This window comes from Aquila chrysaetos, chromosome 17 (genome assembly GCF_900496995.4).
Source record: "Aquila chrysaetos chrysaetos chromosome 17, bAquChr1.4, whole genome shotgun sequence".
Lineage (NCBI taxonomy): Eukaryota > Metazoa > Chordata > Aves > Accipitriformes > Accipitridae > Aquila > Aquila chrysaetos.
This window is the reverse complement of record NC_044020.1, coordinates 4499047-4515408: the sequence shown is the minus strand read 5'-3', so window position 1 is coordinate 4515408 and position 16362 is coordinate 4499047. Positions and strand designations below refer to the sequence as shown.

At 43.3% G+C, this 16362-nt stretch overlaps 2 protein-coding genes across 4 annotated transcripts in view; one reads left to right on the top strand and one right to left on the bottom strand.

The window, feature by feature from the left end:
* The window catches only part of TIMP3 (TIMP metallopeptidase inhibitor 3), a 39658-nt gene extending 33333 nt beyond the window's left edge, over window positions 1–6325 (top strand). Inside the window, exons 3-5 of the mRNA XM_030040453.2 lie at window positions 160–271; window positions 963–1084; window positions 1724–6325. Coding sequence (XP_029896313.1) covers window positions 160–271; window positions 963–1084; window positions 1724–1921 — 432 coding nt within the window. The 3' untranslated portion in view covers window positions 1922–6325. The remainder of the gene's footprint in view (window positions 1–159; window positions 272–962; window positions 1085–1723) is intronic.
* SYN3 (synapsin III) overlaps window positions 1–16362 on the bottom strand; it is a 263138-nt gene that overhangs the window by 125408 nt on the left and 121368 nt on the right. For all 3 annotated transcript variants that reach the window (XM_030040449.1, XM_030040451.2, XM_030040452.2), the window contains 2 exons: window positions 15904–16060; window positions 9358–9447 (listed from right to left, as the gene is read on the bottom strand). In XM_030040449.1, the coding sequence (XP_029896309.1) occupies window positions 9358–9447; window positions 15904–16060 (247 nt within the window). The remainder of the gene's footprint in view (window positions 1–9357; window positions 9448–15903; window positions 16061–16362) is intronic.

Genomic DNA, 16362 nt, shown 5'->3' with positions numbered 1-16362 from the left:
GACTTCCATCAGAGTCCAGATAGTGCCATTAGTCCTTCACCCTTGTAAACACTAAAAGTTCACTGCTTGCCACCACAGTCTAGGAACGTAGGTTGTAAGGAATCAAAGTGAAAAGTTGTCATCTTAAGATGATGTAAAGCATTTTTATTCTTTCTTTAGATGTACAGGGGCTTCCAGATAATGCCACACGTTCAGTACATCTACACAGAAGCCTCTGAGAGTCTTTGTGGAGTCAAGCTGGAGGTCAACAAGTACCAATATCTGATTACAGGTAAGGACAGTGTACTTCTTCATAATCAAAACATCTTCTGTTCTATACATACACTTGCTAAGGACATGGGCAGGTGTATAGACAGCTCTATACGCAGCTTCCCAGGTGTTAAGATGGCCAACCGTATTTTGGTGTTCAGTACTCCTTAATGCTGAGAGTCATTTCACTCTCCAGATTTCCTTCTCTTTCCTAAAGTATCTCTTATACCCAGCGATGTTGTGGCAAATATGCTGTATGACAGTCCACAGCTGTCAGTTCGTACCTGAGCTGGCATGTCTGTCACAGGGAACTGGTTGCTACTCAGCTGCGCCAGAAATGGAAGATACCTTTTGGAATGAGCAGGAGGAATGCAGGCTGCTGAGATGGGGGATGCAAGGAGACAGAGGTGTGACAGTTGCCAAGTCTTATTTCTAGTGAAGGTGTCAATTCACTTTGCTCTGTTGTTGAGAGGAGCTTGACAGCGTTAGTCACCTGCATGTTGTTGCTGGTGCTTACAGCTGGCACAACACTCCTAACTTGCAGAAGTGCTGTAATCTTGCTGGCCAGAGATTCCTGAACCAGTTAATAAAAAGAAAGCAGTTGCTGAGCAGTGACTGAAGCCAAACATATTGAGAGCATTAGCGATTTCAGGAAACGAGAAAAGTGCTTGAGCTGAGAAGTGCTAACTTGTGACCATGTCTCTGTTTTCAAGGCCGCGTGTATGAAGGGAAGGTTTACACTGGCCTGTGCAACTGGTATGAGAAATGGGACCGGCTGACTCTGTCCCAGCGTAAAGGACTGAATCATCGTTATCATCTGGGCTGTGGATGCAAGGTATGTGTGTCTCTAATTTAGGTAGCGTTAAGACATTCAAACCCTAGAATTCTGTTTCCCCTGGCTGGTAATATCAATGATGCTGGTGAACAGCCAGGAAGAGAAAAGGAGGACAACAATTTTTACAGGGAAAAAGTAAAGCTCAGCTTTAGTGTTGGGACCAGAGAAGAGACAATCCCATAAAAATGCAAAGTCTATGCCTTTTTAATGCCCTGTTGGAGTTAACTGGGATTGAGGAAGGCTCTCAGAATCCATGCAGAATCATTTACACAGAATGAAATCAGGTGCCACAGGCTTGGCAAGGTATGTCCAGCTTTTTTCCTGTTCAAACATTTAGAGTGCTTAAAACCTCACAGCCTGGCACTGGCACTAAGATTTTTTGCTCATGGCCCCAGGCCTGCAAAAACATAGACACAAGCTCAACTTTTCTGTACCTGAAAAGCCCTTTTGACTCTGGAATTACCTGTGTATGTAAAGCTGAGCACATGCTTACGTGCTTACTGAACTGAGGCTGAATTTTGGGTTAGTAAGCAAGGTTTGAGGGAGTGGAATTTTGAATCCCTTGTCTCTGGTAAAAAGGCATTTTATATAGTGTTGTTTTTCCATGTAGCCTTACCTGATTGTTCTTTACAATTGCAGATTAGGCCCTGCTACTATTTGCCCTGCTTTGCCACCTCCAAGAATGAGTGTATTTGGACAGATATGCTCTCCAACTTCGGCCACTCAGGATACCAAGCGAAGCACTATGCCTGCATCCAGAGGGTGGAAGGTTACTGCAGCTGGTATAGAGGATGGGCACCTCCAGACAAAACGATAATCAATGCCACAGATCCCTGAGCACACTATCCCTTCCTTATCTCCCCTCTCCCTTACTTGTGGCTGATCTTCCTTTGGACACTAACTCTTACCAGATCATGATGATGACAATGAAATTAGTGCCTGTTTTCATGCAAATTTTAGCACTTCGAACACTTAAAAAAGAAAAGGAAAAAAAAAAAAAAGGAAAGAAAAGAAAAAAAGTCTGTGCTACCTTACTGAATTTGTAATCACCTTTTCCATTTTTTGATACCACTCATTTTGATCAGACGACATTTGGGAGCTTACTTTTGCACACCAGAGGGAAAAATGGGAGGGAAAAAAAAAAGAAAAAAAAAAAAGAAAAAAGATGGAGCTCTTGCTCTCTTACATGTATCATTAGCTGTAGCGATATAATCTCTATTTTTTTAGGAAAACAAAAATCTAAAAACTATGCCAATTAGGCACTGTATTCTTCTGTGCGCTGGCTTCCCGTCACCCCTCCTCATGCACTAAGTGCTGAAAATACATCGACAAATCTATTTGAAGGAAAACAGGTTTCATTAATCAGATTGGCGAATGAAACAAACTGAAAAGAAACCCAGCCTAAACTCTGGAAAAAATGACGTCCGAAAGAAATCCTCCTCTATGGGAGAGATTGGCAATGTGATTGACTCCAGCAGTGGGAGAATTCACCTGGTGTGTCTGACCACATCATCTGGTAAAAGCATTGTTGACTGATTGTCCTAGCTAATTCAGTCACAGTGTGAATGCAACAGCACATTTGAAGTTCTGGCTTTCCCCAGAACAAAAGAGAGAGTATTTTGTATTTTTGTTGTTGTTTAAAAAACAAAAGCCCCATCCCCTATGTTCAGGGAGGTAAATCCACCTACAGCAGAGCAGAAGAAGTGCTGTGCCATCCTGTTTTGAGCAGCATTGGCCCCTGAAATTTTTGCAGCTTAGCTTCAACAGCAAAACCAGCTTGTGAACACCTTGAACCAAACAGATGCAAAAATACCAACTGTAAATCAATCACATGGAAGAGGGAAAGGGGAGACTTGCTAGAGCTCTTACTATAAAAAAAGTCTATTGCCAAAATAGTGTTTTGCTGAATTAAGATGTATATACACATAATGACATAAGCTATTTTTGACAGGACGTGGAGTTTTTTTGGTGTTAAAAGAATGGTTTGATTGTGTTTTAAAGACAGAAATATTGACATTCCGAGTCAGTGAGTTGTTTTTAAGATATTGAAGCTCCAGTGTATCTGCAGTAGTGGCTACAGTCATTGTTTCCTCTGTACCTCCTTGCACCATGGTTCCTCCCCTGCAGCTACACTAGCTGCATTTGTTTATATAGTAAAAGGAAGTGTGTGGGGGGGCTAGGCAAGGAAAAGTGGTCTCCTAATAAGTGCTGGCTGGGATCATAAAATTTCAGCTGCCCAGAGGATTCCTTCTGTGTCAAGTGCTGTGTTTCCCTCTAGGCACTGTTAAGCATAGCTCTGTGCATGTGCTCATACCATGTCCTGCAGTGATGTGGGAGGAGGAGCCTTACTGTCTTGTGCTTTGCTGTTGACTGGAGAAGTTTTTTCGTTCTATTTTGTTTTTTATTAAGAAAACTATAATATAATTTTTCTTATCAAATAAAAGTATTTTAAGTTTTAATGATGGTGAAGAAGGGGTGCTGACAAAATGGGTGACTGAGTTTTGGATGGGGAGGGCTTGGGCAGGGAGAAGATTATGCTTAACTTCATTTTTGTATTATTATGGTTATTTATCTTAAGTTTCCATATATCTTCAGTTCATTCCACTTAGAAAGCAGAGCTGCCACCAGCAGGAAAAAATGTTGCAGTGATTCCAGCTTGGGGCAATACAGCATTTTACAGTCAGTGACCTCTATTACTGGAGAGTTGTTTGGGACCTCTTTGCCAAATGGAAAGGAAAGGGTGTCTGAGATGGGCCCTGATGCGTTTTTACGTTCCTTGCATGCTACCAGAGCTCTGCCAGACGTACATGCCCCGAAATGCCCCATTTAGTAGATGAATTATTGCGGCAAAAAGCGCGTAGCTTCATTTTTAACATGAACTTTAAAGGGCGTTTGCAAAGAGTTGATGTAAGAGGTGCCTAGGTCTGCTGTGTATTTTTTTTTCAGCTGCTCTGAGTGTCAACGCAGCACAAAACACATTCGAAGTCTGTTGGATTTTCCTGTGATTCAGGCTTGGAACACTTAAGTCCTCTTCCCTGTGACTACTCCTAAATTATGGGTTGGAGATGAGAGGGAGAGTAGGGTGCTTCACAGCACCCATCATAGGATCAGGTGGTGGGTCAGAATGTTGCCCCTTTGGGCAGAGTACGGGGTTGGGCTTTGGGCACAGTGGAGCAATCTCTGTTTGAGCTGTGCACGGCTGACAAAACCTCCGAGGGTCACTGAGGGCAGAGTGGAGCCGGCCTCGCCACCCTCACTGTTTGCATCATGTGGAGTCAGCATCGCTGGAAATGGCCCTCCTCAAGCTCAAGGCGACTTTGCAAAGCTGACGTCGCTTTGAGCTGCAGCCACTTTCCATGGCTTTGGAAGGCTAAATGAAAATGCCCCTCGATGCAGTGAAGTGTTGATTTGAATTTTCATTAAACTGCAGCTCTGCATATTTTACCTGTCACTGATTCATTTAGCTAGCTGAGACATCACAGTATTGCACTCAAATTATTGTGAAAATATTTGCATTCTAATACTATGAGGACTTGTGTCCCTAAGTAGGATATAATGTAGCTATGTGCTTTGTAAACAACAAAACAGCAGATGCATTACCAGAAAATGAAGCATATTCCCATTTTATATTGCAGATGGTAAAATATTTCTGAGATGCAGACAGCTAGACCGACAGGGGTGGGGGTTTGGTAGCAAATCTTTCCCCTTGCTGTGTAAAGAAACAGTTGTTAAGGCTTTTAAAAATGTGGAGGCAAAAGGAGGGGGAAGAATCCAGTAAAAATACATTTCTTTTGGGAGGCTTCTTAATTTTGTTTCTGTGCATGCTATCAGGGACATGTATTTCTTGGGCTAAGCTTTAGCTTGTGCTTGCATTCAGAACCTGACTGAAGGCTCCCTTGAAGTGGGAGGGAGCCATTAAATGGATTGAACAGGCTCTAAATCAGACTCCAAGACTTCTTCCTTCCTATCTGCTCTCCTTTCTTCTGTCTTGCTAAGTCACTTCTGCCTGCCAATGGACAAAACTCTCTCCCTCATTACAGCAGGCCATTCAATATATGGGAACACCAGGCATGGAGATGTGAGGAGGCAGGTGTGAAATTCTCCCCAAAATGTTAGGCTATGGAGCATACCAGTGGCTTGCAGCAGCACAAATATCTTCCTGTCACCTCTGACATGCTCCTCACTTCACCCCATAACCTAAGGTCAGAGAACTGTCAGTGGCACAGCTCATGTGAGCACGACCTTTGGACATGTACAAGATGAGGGCTCCCCCCCCCCCCCCATGCTTTAGATATACCAACATTATTAAAAGTACCTTTTAAAATGCATAGCTCATTTCTAGACTGCTGGTCTTTGCTTTCTTATTTATAAATATTTTTCCTTATTTGCTTGAGAGTGTTTTCCCCTTTAGAATTACAGAAAATATGAAAAATATATTGAAAGTTTGGGAAAGATTGGATTAAAATTTCCTTTTCCAAAATGGAGGAGGTAGAGAGCAGGAGGAGATCTGTGCATGGAGTACCTTGAATAATGTGCTCTTGTGGGAGGCTTCCCCCTCCCCTGTATGGGACAGAACTGCCATTTTAGGTCTAAATTTCCCACGTTTTGAAGAGTTACATGGCCCTTTAGGTGGGATAATTCTAAAACCTAAATATATCGCTGTATCCCATTCATACTTGGACGGAGTGAAATGCTGTCTCACGGTGATAGGAAACATACTGTTGTGTTTTTTACAGTAAAGACTGTTTGAAGTAAAGGCCTCCATGGGAACAAGTTCCCATTCCTTCAGATGTCTCTGAAAGTATATCTCACTTAAAATGTATTTTATAGCTTAGAAGGGCAGAACAAAATTGAGGGAACTGCAAAAATTTTTTGTCTTTTTTAGAATAAGTGGCTTTTGGGGCTACCAGTCTTGAGAAAAATCTTAAAAGTCCACTAAACGTGTGCTGCTGCTTTGCCTGTACTGGCTTCTTCTCTCTGACACTGTCTTTCCTTCGTAGAGCCACTCTGCTGTTCCTGATAGTCATGGAAACTTGGGGAGGGAACCAAACCCGTGTGAAAAATCTTGTCCAGAAGGAATGTATTTGTTGCTAAATTTTCTAGCACTGTTTACAGTTTTCCTCCATGTTATTTATAAATTTTATATTCAGTGAATGTATATTGTCTTTTAAGGTAATGTTGCATAATGTTCACTTTTTATAGTGTCCTTTTATTCTAAACAGTAAAGTGGTTTTATTTCTATCACAGACACTCTGTCTCTGCTTCACTTATATTAGTTTCTGTCCACTTCAAATGTACACAAATGGATTTGCAAGTGGATTTATTCCATTTCCTTCCCTTTCTTGATACTGTTTTATTGGGCCCAAAGCAGATATTCCACCTCTGGCAATTCTTGTGCTTTGGCAAAGATCCGTCCAGCAGTCCCTCCCTTTTTTTAAGAGGTTGCTCTCTCTAAGATTTGTTATTGGGGTCATAAGCCCAGGAGAGGTGAAAAATCCCTTTTGAAGTTAATGTATCCCAGTTGTTAACTGGCCATAGGGGGTCACTACAGAGCAAGGCAGTCATTATGGCTGTCCTGTAGTACCAGTAGGGCCTTAGAAGAACAGTTCCCAGATTGCTCTTATTTCCAGTAAACTAATCACCGGCGGGAGGGTTGAAAGGTACATGCCCGTGGCAAAGGGAAGAGAGATTCATCTTTCGGATCGTTTCTGCTGTGAAGTGTTAGAGCCTTGTGTCCTCTCTTTAGGCTTACTCTTTAAGGCTGGTTAAAAATGCCTTGTCTTGAGAAGGAAGCTTCAGAAAAAGCACTTTCAATTAAATTAAAATGCTCACAAGAATGGGCCTACTGTTGTTAGAAATTTCCTTTATCTCACTTTTACTTTAGGAAAATCTCTATTCTCTACACAGATGAAAGAAGGAAACAGATTTTAAATTCTGTTCTATGTTTAATCCAAAGGTTTAGAAAGTAAGCTTTGGAGAGTTTTGGACATAGAAGGATGAGGATCTCTTATGTGAGAACTTCATTGCTTAAAGCGTACCACATTGCAAAGAGGTAGAACCATAACACTAGTTATAAACACTTCCAGGGGGTCAGCCATCAAAGGACCACAGTGTATTTTACGAGTGCTGACTGGTACAGCTTGAAAATGCCTCCAGGAAAGGGAAGAAAAAGAGTGGGAAAGGGGGATCATTATATTCCTATCTGACACAGGGAGAAGCTGATGCACAGTGGGCTAGCGACATTCACAGGTACTTGGTGGAGTGATGACTGCAATGGAGCTTGCTTGGTGTAAGCGCTTGCCCTCTCAGGCTCTCACAGACCAGGATACTGTGAAGATGCACCCAGAAAAGATCTGGAGAAGTTAGGTAGATTCATTCTGTGAGGCAGACCCCCCACCTGGAAAGGGCTGGCCTGAATTTGCCCTAACGGATTGTTGCTTGTGTAAATGTTTGGAAAGTGACTGATTTAAACCAGATTACTCAAAATTGCATGTCAACAATAGTGTTTGTGTTCAGATGAGATTATCTACACTTCAAAAAGGTTCCTGTTTTCTTCTGGAAGTAAGCAGTAAGCATCTGCAAGTAAGCAATACCATCTCCAAGTAGGTCATCAGTTATAAAGGTGACAAATACGTGAAATTAAGATCAGTGCTCTGCTAAACCAAGCTACTATGCTGGTAACAATGCATTTACAGGCTGAGGAATCAAGAATCAGATTTCCAGACAAGAAATTAATGCTAAAACTGCTAGCAAATGTATTTGCAATGAAAACCTTAATCAAGCCTTCCAAAAATACCATTCCTGACATGATGATCAAAGTCACAATTGTCCTTGAAGCATTACATAGGTCACAAAACCCTCTGTATAAATCAGCGGGAATTAAATGCAACAGGATTTATCAACTAATTTGTCTTAAAAGTCTGCAACAAACTGTCACATAGTGTTTAAGGACCATTCATTTCTTTATGTCTTAAATGATAATACAACTCTTACCGCAGCATTACTGGAGTGCTTCACAGCACTCATGACTGTACTTAACCTTCATGACGTGCCTGTGAAGTATGGAAGTGCTGTTACCCACACAGTTGAGGTAGAGAACAGAGTATTGGAACAGAGAGATGGAGGACCAGCATTTCAAGGTATTCAGGTACCTAGCGAGCACTGGTGGGATTTTTTTCACAAAAACCTAAATGAGACTTCCTTTTTAATTTTGAAGCTCCCACTAGGTGCCTATATCTACCACCAGGTACCTACATCCTATTAGACATTGCAGTTGGCCCACAGTGTTGCAACAAGTGTGTGAGAAAAGAGGGGCTTGAATGTTTTTAAGCCCTAGTTTGACATCTCAACAACCCTCATCTTCAGACTGCCAGTGCTGCTCGAGTTCACAATCAAGCATGGGAAATAAGCTCAGCCAGCCAGTGGCTTGCATGGTGGGGGGGGGGTCATGGTTCACACAGGGTCTCATCAAAGCCTCAGCCAGGTAAGAAGAGCCACTAATTCATGGATGTAAGTTGGGAGCAAAAACTCATGAAGGACTAGTCATCTTTTTAAGCCAGGGAGAACAAGAGGCATGAACAGTTTTAAACAAAGCCACTCACTTTGCTGTGTTCTCCAGGACTAAATGCACCTATGCAGATCTCTTTGGAAGGTGCCCTAAGAGTTTGGTACAGTGCCCAGTAGCCACACGGGGCACTGAGTGTTTAGTTGTTGACAGGAAGACTAGACCCCAGAGCCACGGTGCAAAGGAAGCATTACAAGCTGAAACAAACTTTTTTTCAAGAACTCCAATTTACTTTGAGTACCTAGTGAGGCTGATTAATAGATAATGTCATGGGTGGCAACCATGTGACAGCCCAAGCAAACTGACACTGTGAAACAAACATCTCTTATGGCCCATGTCCCAAATTGTCAACGTATTACAAACAATTCCAGGCGGGGAAAAAATCCGCTTTGTCTGAATAAAGTGATCCCTTGCTCTAAAGGATGAGCCTTTGTCGACCAGATTTTACAATGGATTTTTGCTTTGGTTTTGAGCCTGGTCTCAATGTTCACTTTTTCAGGGTCCATACATGACCTGGGGGAGGGCTGGGCAAGAAAGGAAAGATGTTCCCGAGCAGTGCTTTTTTGCATATTGCATTTTAGCTAGTAGTTCTCTGTAAGTAAAATTGAGACTCTTCCCAGCATACCCACCACCATCTCTCGTGCCCAACTCACATTCGTTGCTTCTCCCCCCATCCATGCTGGCAACAGAAGAAAGCGAAGGTACTCACCATCTGCTTATGGCTTGGGAAGAACGTTTGCTCCACAAGGGGGAACTTCTCAGGACCCAGCGAGTTGAAGATTTTAATGAGCTGAGAGAACTTGGGGTGAGGGGGGGGGAACAAAAAACAGACACAGTGGATGTCAGTGGCTTACTGGGTAACAGGTAAGTGCTTGCAAAATGTTCTGATACTGGTGAAGGAGGTGAGAGAAACATGTTATTATGCCTTTCCCACCTTGCTTTCTTGACCTGAGAGCAGCAAGAAAATACGGAGTTGCTGTATTCACCCAGGGTCAAGCCAGCCTGTGTACACAAATCTTGGGCTAAGTGAGCGCAGAAGGGGTGCAAGAGCCAGGAAGGGATCAGTTTGGGTTTAGTTACAGACCTGCTATGAACAAGCTTTGCTTTCCAAATGTGGCTGGTGGGGGGCTCTTCTTGGTAGAGGAAAGGGCTCAGAGGAGTCACCAGGCAAGAAATCAGTGCCACCACTCCTGAGCAGTGACAGACTAAATCCCAGATCTCCCTCGGATCTCTGCCCCACAGCCAAATCAAAGCAAGGCACATTTACCCATTGTGCTGAAGGGAAGGAGAATTGCTAAGGGGCAGAGATGACTAGAGGGAATTGCCAGTTCTCCCTTGTTTGAGTGTTAGACCAAGGAAGCATGAGCCCGCCGTCAATCATAACTGATTTATTATGAACCAAGGATCTCCCAACAGCCCCCCATGCGTGGTGGGAGAAAGGGGAGATCATCTGCTACTCCTGTCCCATCTACCAGTGAGGTCTGAGGGAGGCACCAGTCTGTGAGGATGGTATCTAGAGAAAGCAGTATGTAACATCAGTGGGGAAAGCAAGTGCTGGTATTTCACGTACAAGAGCGAACGTTTGCTGTTGTCCCCACCTGTCAGCATGACCTTCACAATTATCACCACTATCATCCCTGTTATAAACTGTTTATCATTCAGGGTTGTGCCCAGCCAGACACAAAGCTCTCCATGGTAGGACTGAGCTTTGATTTCTGTTCAGGTTCCAAAACCCCAACAGAAGCATAGCATAGCAAATTCCTGCTCCGCTTCGGCCATGTGTGAAGCAAGCAGACTATTTTGTACATCGTCTGCAGCCTCCCTGTTCAATCTATCATTGATCGGCCAGAGAAAAACCCAAAACAATTAGAGAAACTTAATAACCATGACAGAAAATGTTGCTAAAGCAGGGTTGATGATACACCAAAGAGAGTAAGAGGTGATATACATCCCAGAAACCTTACGGATCTCGGGAGCAACTCAGATTCTTCACAATTACACATCTAGCCATCCTGCTTTCTCTCCAAAGTGGTACAGGTCCGTTACCACGGACAATGCTGAACAGACAGTGCTGTTGGTGAAGTGGTTAGACTGGCAGCCTTGCAGAAGGGGGACTAAAGCTGAATAAAGTAGCTTGATTATTTTCACGGATGTTAAGAGAATAGGGGATTGCTCCACAGGTAAGGATTTTTGTTTCTGATGAGCTTGTAGATGTGATTGAATTCCCCATAGATATCCTATTTGCAAAGTAATTTAGAAACTGAATTTAGTTTCCAAGACCCCTATAATTTGGTAAAATCAAGTTAAATTAATAAAGGCCTCCAGTCTGGGCCAAGTCTCACTGTAAGTAAGTAAGTCCTTTACACAAGTTTCTTCAAGTTCCCCATCAAAGCTAGGAAAGCCTTCCTCTTGAAGGAGGTCTTTGTGTCACCTGAGGGAGGTAACACGGAGACTAAGGGAAGGAGACAGACGTCTAGGGAACAAGGGAAGGGAAAGAAAGCCCTCTTTCTTCCCAGTAACATCAGCTGCCTAATCTTACATGTTCTGAGCACTTCTGAGCAATGGCTGAAGCCAGTAAATGTACCAAATCGCAACCCCAAGGTTACATTGCGGGCAAAGGGAGAGCTACTGAGAACGTTTTCTGCTGAGTAGCTATGCTAGGGCTCCTGTCCTGGTTACTGGGCTAGTCTAAGCAAAAGCATTTCTGTGTAAGAAGTTGAAACCTCATTTCTTGGTGGAGAAGAAATACCCCTTGGGGAGTTAAAGGGTGGTATGGGTGTAAAAAAAATGCAGCCAGAATGCAAAAAAATTAGGCTGCAAGGTGTGTGCCAGACGCAGGCCACATGCTGAAGGGGCAGCTTTGCCAGCAGATTTGCAGACAAATGCAAAGAATCCTTTTCGTAATCTCATAGGTCAAAATGTGGCATTTAAGAAAACCCAGAAAACGTCAAGAGGTGGCATAATCTCATCACTAACACCACATCCCCCATGCACCAGCAAATAGGAGAAAAACTCCCTGTGTAGAATAATTATTGTTGGCAAGGAGGGTATTGATGTTGGGAAAGGAGGACAGCTTGCTTCTCTTAACTACTTGCACTAGCCTTGCACATTGTAGAGAAGAAAAATAAAGCCCTGTTTTGACTAGCAAAGTGAGCAAAGAGGGCTTAAAAGTTAAACAGAATGAGACCGAGACAAGGAGGGGAGGAAAACCACCCTGGCTGAGAGCAGCACATGCCCCTCGCTGTGCGTGCACGCAGCCCTGGCGAAGCATGGATGCCATGATGTTGAGGCGACGTACGTTTATCCTAGGAAAACAGCTCAAACAAAATAACTGGAACAACTGTGCAGCTGACAGACAGCGTCCTGACCTGTTCCTTGGGCTTCCTTTTGAAGCACACAGCTCTCGGCTGTTGCTGAAATAGCAAGTGTTTCAGATGGACAGCTGAGAGACTCAGCTATCTGGGAGCCTCCTCAATGGGCCAAGCCTGCAAAAAGGTCTGACTTTGGTATTGACCCTCATGGGACAATTCTCTTCTTTTTTCCTTTTTTTTTGGCAGTTGTTAGGGACGGGATATTGGCAAAGAGACACCCATGATACACGGTGCAGCGACCTCTTAGGTACCTGGTAGCAGAACTCAACTAGCATGTCCCAGTGCGTTTCAGACGGGTAGGAATGTTACTGTCAGCCGCTCAGCTAGATATAACTGCCCCTTCCCCATTTTGGTATCAGATCTTACTTTCTGTGGTTCCACTGCTTTTAGTGAGATTGCATTCAGACCGCAAAGCAAGACACGGGGCAAGGCAACGTGGCACAGTCTGGGTTTTAAGTGGGATGCCTTGCCTGGCTGGTTGGATATCCGAGTTACTTGCAGGGAGTCTTTATAGAGAAATAGAAAGTTCCATTCAGAGGATCTCAAGGCCTTTTGCATATTTTTAAAGTGTCTAGGTCATCAGGGAGCCTATACCCTTGACAGGCAATAACAGCTTGGCTGGGAGTCTTTTGGACTCTGTAGATGACCATCTTCAAGACTTTGTATTTCCTGCAGTCTTACAGATGCAAAAGCTGCCTTACAATTACCGCTGTTACTGCCTGTAATACGAGTTCTACTCCGAGCATTTTTCCCACTGTATTTTGTATTGTAACTTTTATAACACAAAAATTATTGTTAGTGGTTGAAGCATTGTGTTTAGGGTGCTTGTAGCATTATTTCTCAATAGTTCTGGGATCATCTTAAAACTTAGGTTTCTTAGATGTTTCTCTGTGTGTGAGATCCCCCTGAATGTGTCTGGTTCTCTTTCAGAAATGCCTATTTCAAACTGTGCCTGTGTTTACTGCAAATTTTAACCTTTGAAGAAATTTGTGTATTGCAGTACTGGAAACCTGGCAAATGTCATTAAAAAGGGGGCTGCATGTTTGAGTACGCTCAAGCCCAAACTCAGCTGATTGTAATTAGAGTTGCTGAGAAAAAACATTGTTGCAAATTGCCAAGGAAAAACAGTCTCACTTCCACCCCCCCTCCACAGAATCATAAACATTTCTATGAAATGGAAACATTTTTGGAAAAAATAAAAAGGGAGAGTGAAAAGCATGTTTCCCAGGGGTATTTAATTTCATTTCTTCATCTATCATCTCAACTGTTTCTAGGTCCAAAAAGTTTCCAGCAATCTTTGTTAAGCAGATCCCTTATTTCAAGATGCCTGTTTTGCAATCAGAGTGAAACATGCTCCAAAGTGGTCTGTCCCTATCTCTCATTTCCCAGCTATCATAAAATCAAAATTTTCTGATTCTACTGCCAGCGAAACTCTCTGTCCTCAAATGCCCCAGTGCAATCTGCACCTGAGCTTCAGCCCGATAAAATTTCAGTGGTGCCAAATACCAGCCCAGATCCCATCTGATCTCTTAGGTTACTTAGTGCGTTACGATCATTGGTTTGGGGGGTGATGCGTGTACGGGGGCAGTAGGGAAAGGAGGCATTCTGCAAACCTGTTTTAAGTGTTTACAAGTGGTTTCCTTGACTGCTCTGGGAAGGTTGTCTGAGCCAGCTGCATTCCCCGTGAGGAAAGCATGGCACAACAGGACCCAGAATAGCTAGAGCTGAGTTACTGGCAGAGCCAATTTCTCCCACACTGCCTTGCCAGCCCTGCTTTTTCTTTTTTTTTTTTCTTCTTTTTTTTTTTCCCTAATGTGCTGAGTTTGTTTGTTTTCTTTTATTTTAGATTCCTAAAAATAGGCCTGTCGCATCTTGAGGCCCCTGCACACCATCAGAAATGTAATTACAAGGCATGAGTTGAAAAATGTCAACTAAGCCTTGACTGACTCAAGCCCCAAAATCAGATGGAATAGGCCACATGACTGTCTTCCTTCCTCAGCAAAAGCTAGTGTAAATGCGGAGGCTTATTTGACTGGTCACTGGGGTCAACATACTCGTGTGTGTAGGACCAACTGTAGGAAACAATGCAAAGGTGTTGTACTGAGCCTGGTACTTGGTCCCTCTCTTCCTCCCCTTTCCGATCCCAGCAACTCTCGTCCTCCAAATGGGGACTGAGGCCAAATGTCCATCATCCACCTATACAATGACAGAAAAGTGAGATTTTTCTCCCTACTCTCATTACTGCACTGCAACATTTTTGGGAAAGACAAGACCCTGCTTTTAGTCTCGAAAAAAACCCTAAATGTCATAAAAGAGGTGAAAACTGAGAAGACCGTGTCTATTACACTGGCACTTTTTTTTTTGTAAGAAATGAGTTAAATCCAACACTGCACAGTCATGGAAATAAAAGTCTGAGTCATTACAGACCTCAGCTGGATTTGAACTACCAGTCAATACACGGAAGACTAATAGGATATTTATTCCAAGGAAAAAACAACAACCAAAAAGACTTAATTAGGTAACAAGGAAGACAGTTACCGCTTGCTATAAACATTCCCTCTCACCCCAAGCTACATACGTGCAATGAGTAAGGGGAATTCCTAAAAACATATCTAAAAATTTTCCATGGAGGACATATTGGAAAGTCCCATCTCCTTGTCACATCCATATAGCTTGTAGTTCCCTGCTTTGGACCTAGAATAATGCAGGGAAATTTCCATTCTGGGAGCATCAGTGATCAGAGAGGGCCCTTTGGGATGAAACTGATGGAAGACCCAGATGTGGACTCCAAAATGGTATCAGCATCTGATTTCTTCCTGCAGGTGCTATGATGGCCAGCCTTACTCCTCTGGCTCTCCTGCTCCTGAAGTTTCTGCTGACTTAAAGCTGGTCACAAAACAGGTCTGGGTATTTATTACAAAATTTGATTTGGGGCTGAGACAGACCAGTGATAATATTTTTTAAGATTTTTCTGAGATTTCCAGGTGAACTTGACAAATTTAAAGAACAGGTGAAGGCGGGGTTCCAGAGCAAAATATCAAAACGCTGTCCTGTTCTCCCCAGGAGCTGACTCAGCCCAAGGTGTTTCCAAGGTGCAGTCTTTCAGGCTCAATGAACCAACACTTTATGATAACCTTGTATTTCCTTCTGAAACTGCTGAAAAACTCTACATGCTTTCCCCTTTCCTTCTGCCTCTTTCCAAGGCCTTTGTCATTCTATGTTCCCTTTTTTTCCCAGACCTAGTCATTGAAGAAATCATCTCTCTACCTTTCTTGCTTTTCTTTTCAGCTAATTTCCTCACAACAAAGCACCACCCAGAAAAAGTAGGAAGAGAAGACAAGAGAAGACAAGTGCAGGTTGCATTTCTGCAAGAAATGGATAATCTTAGTCAGCCTGGGGCACCTGGCTACCACAAGTATACATCCAAGAAAAGATGCTAGAAATGGCATAGTTCAGATACCCTCTGAAACAGTGAATGTTAATGTTTCTTTTAAGGTAGTTTTACTGTGTTTTGGTCAGGACAGAGATGCGCTACTACTGATCTGCTATTAATTGTTGCTATTCATCGACTCTGCCTTACAGGAAATCTAGGTGTTACTGTACCATTGGCTGTTTGTGACGCATTAGAGTCTGGGACAGGTGAAACGTGCTACTCAGGGTGAGGAAATAACACCTTGATATTACTAGAGGTTGATAAAGAAGCACTGCTGATGGTTTTTTTCCCCAAGAATTCCCAGCTGGATTCCTAAGGATGTTCAGACGGTGGTTTTAACCTAAAGAGATGAATTCCTATGAAACAGACTGGAAGCTGAGTTTGGTGCTTTATTGGTACCACACATCTACCTTGCAGTGTTGGCATGCGGTAGAGCTGGATCGTCACTTACCACCCAGGGCTTGCTGCAGAAGTTGTAGATGGAGTAGAGGGAGTTGACGGTGTGGATGCCGCCGTACTGGAGGCCGATGATGAGGCTGCGGAAATCCTCTCCCAGCGCCATGCTGTAGGCATGCTGCCGGATCAGGACAAAGTCGGGCTTGAAGGACCTGGAAGAGACATGAGGAGTGACGTTTTACTTTCAAAACCACTCAGCAACACTTCTAGCCTCCCCCCGTTTCTTCTCCATCCTTCCCCTTTTCATTAAGGCATATTGCTCTCCTCTGTGCCTCTCATCATGGTTTGCTCGCGTCAGAAGGTAACAAAGCAAACAAAAAACTCTCGTCATTAAAAAAAGGAAAAATCCAACATAGCTGCAAGTGTGAGAGTGTAGAAACAGGCCAAAGAGGTTTGCTGCAGTTTCCACGTCACTCAGGCATGCACAGGAACAAGCCACAAGCGGAGCCAAGGG